Source organism: Chaetura pelagica, unplaced genomic scaffold (genome assembly GCF_000747805.2).
Source record: "Chaetura pelagica isolate M959 unplaced genomic scaffold, ChaPel_1.0 scaffold232, whole genome shotgun sequence".
Taxonomy (NCBI): Eukaryota; Metazoa; Chordata; class Aves; order Apodiformes; family Apodidae; genus Chaetura; species Chaetura pelagica.
The window spans coordinates 950,523-951,368 of NW_009952441.1; the positions used below are offsets into that span (position 1 = coordinate 950,523).

The 846-nt window shown below is 65.6% G+C and overlaps 1 protein-coding gene across 1 annotated transcript in view; it reads left to right on the forward strand.

Moving 5' to 3' along the window:
• WWP2 (WW domain containing E3 ubiquitin protein ligase 2) overlaps nucleotides 1-846 on the forward strand; it is a 37,633-nt gene that overhangs the window by 3,044 nt on the left and 33,743 nt on the right. Inside the window, 2 exon segments of the mRNA XM_010008478.1 lie at nucleotides 359-506; nucleotides 781-843. Of these exon segments, the coding sequence (XP_010006780.1) occupies nucleotides 359-506; nucleotides 781-843 (211 nt within the window).

Consider the following 846-nt stretch of genomic DNA (forward strand, 5'->3'; position numbering starts at 1 on the left):
TGGAACGTGGTTCTGTGGCTGTGGAATGACTCCCAATGCCTGGAGCCACGTCCCTGGGGCTGCCCCACAGCCCCAGTGCAGGGCACTGCTGGCACACGTCCCATGTCTCCAAGCCCTGGGGTAGGATTGGTCTGTGGGGCCTGTGGTGTGGGTGCAGCTGGGGACAGGCAGTGACCAGGATCTGGTGACAGGAGCCCCAGGATCTGCCCATTGCTGCCATCAGAATGGCTCCCCCCTCTCTGAAAAGCAGCTGGACTCTGGTGCCTCATGGTGCCCTGAGCTGGCAGGGCCAGGGGGGTGTGTGTGGGGCAGGGGACGGGGTCTCCCCTGTGACTGCCTGACCCTGTCCCCTGCCCAGTGGTGTCGGTGAAGCCCAAGGCGCACGGCCGCTCCTCGCGGATGAGCTGCTACGTGGAGGTGGTGGGCGATGGGCTGCCCAGTGAGACCAGGAAGACAGGGAAGCAGATTGGGAGCTCTGAGCTGCTGTGGAACGAGGTCCTCATCCTGTAAGTCTCCATCGGTCCCCAGGGTGGGGCGGTGCTGGGCTGGCCCCGTGCTCCCCATTGTGCCCTCAGCTGGGGCCACCTGGATCTTGGGGATCTTTGTCCCTCAGGCAAGGAGGCTGCCAGGGGCAGCCAGGCTGGGGGGGCTGCAGGAGAAGGGTCTTCCATCACCTCACGGCCTTGCCCTCCTCCCTCTGCTCCCTGCTTTGGCTGGCGGGCACTGCCTGCTCCCCGGGCACAGGGACACGGTGATGGCCCCTTTCTCTGGTCTCCGCAGGAACGTCACGGCTCAGAGCCACCTGGACCTGAAGGTGTGGAGCTGCCATACCCTGCGGGACGAGCT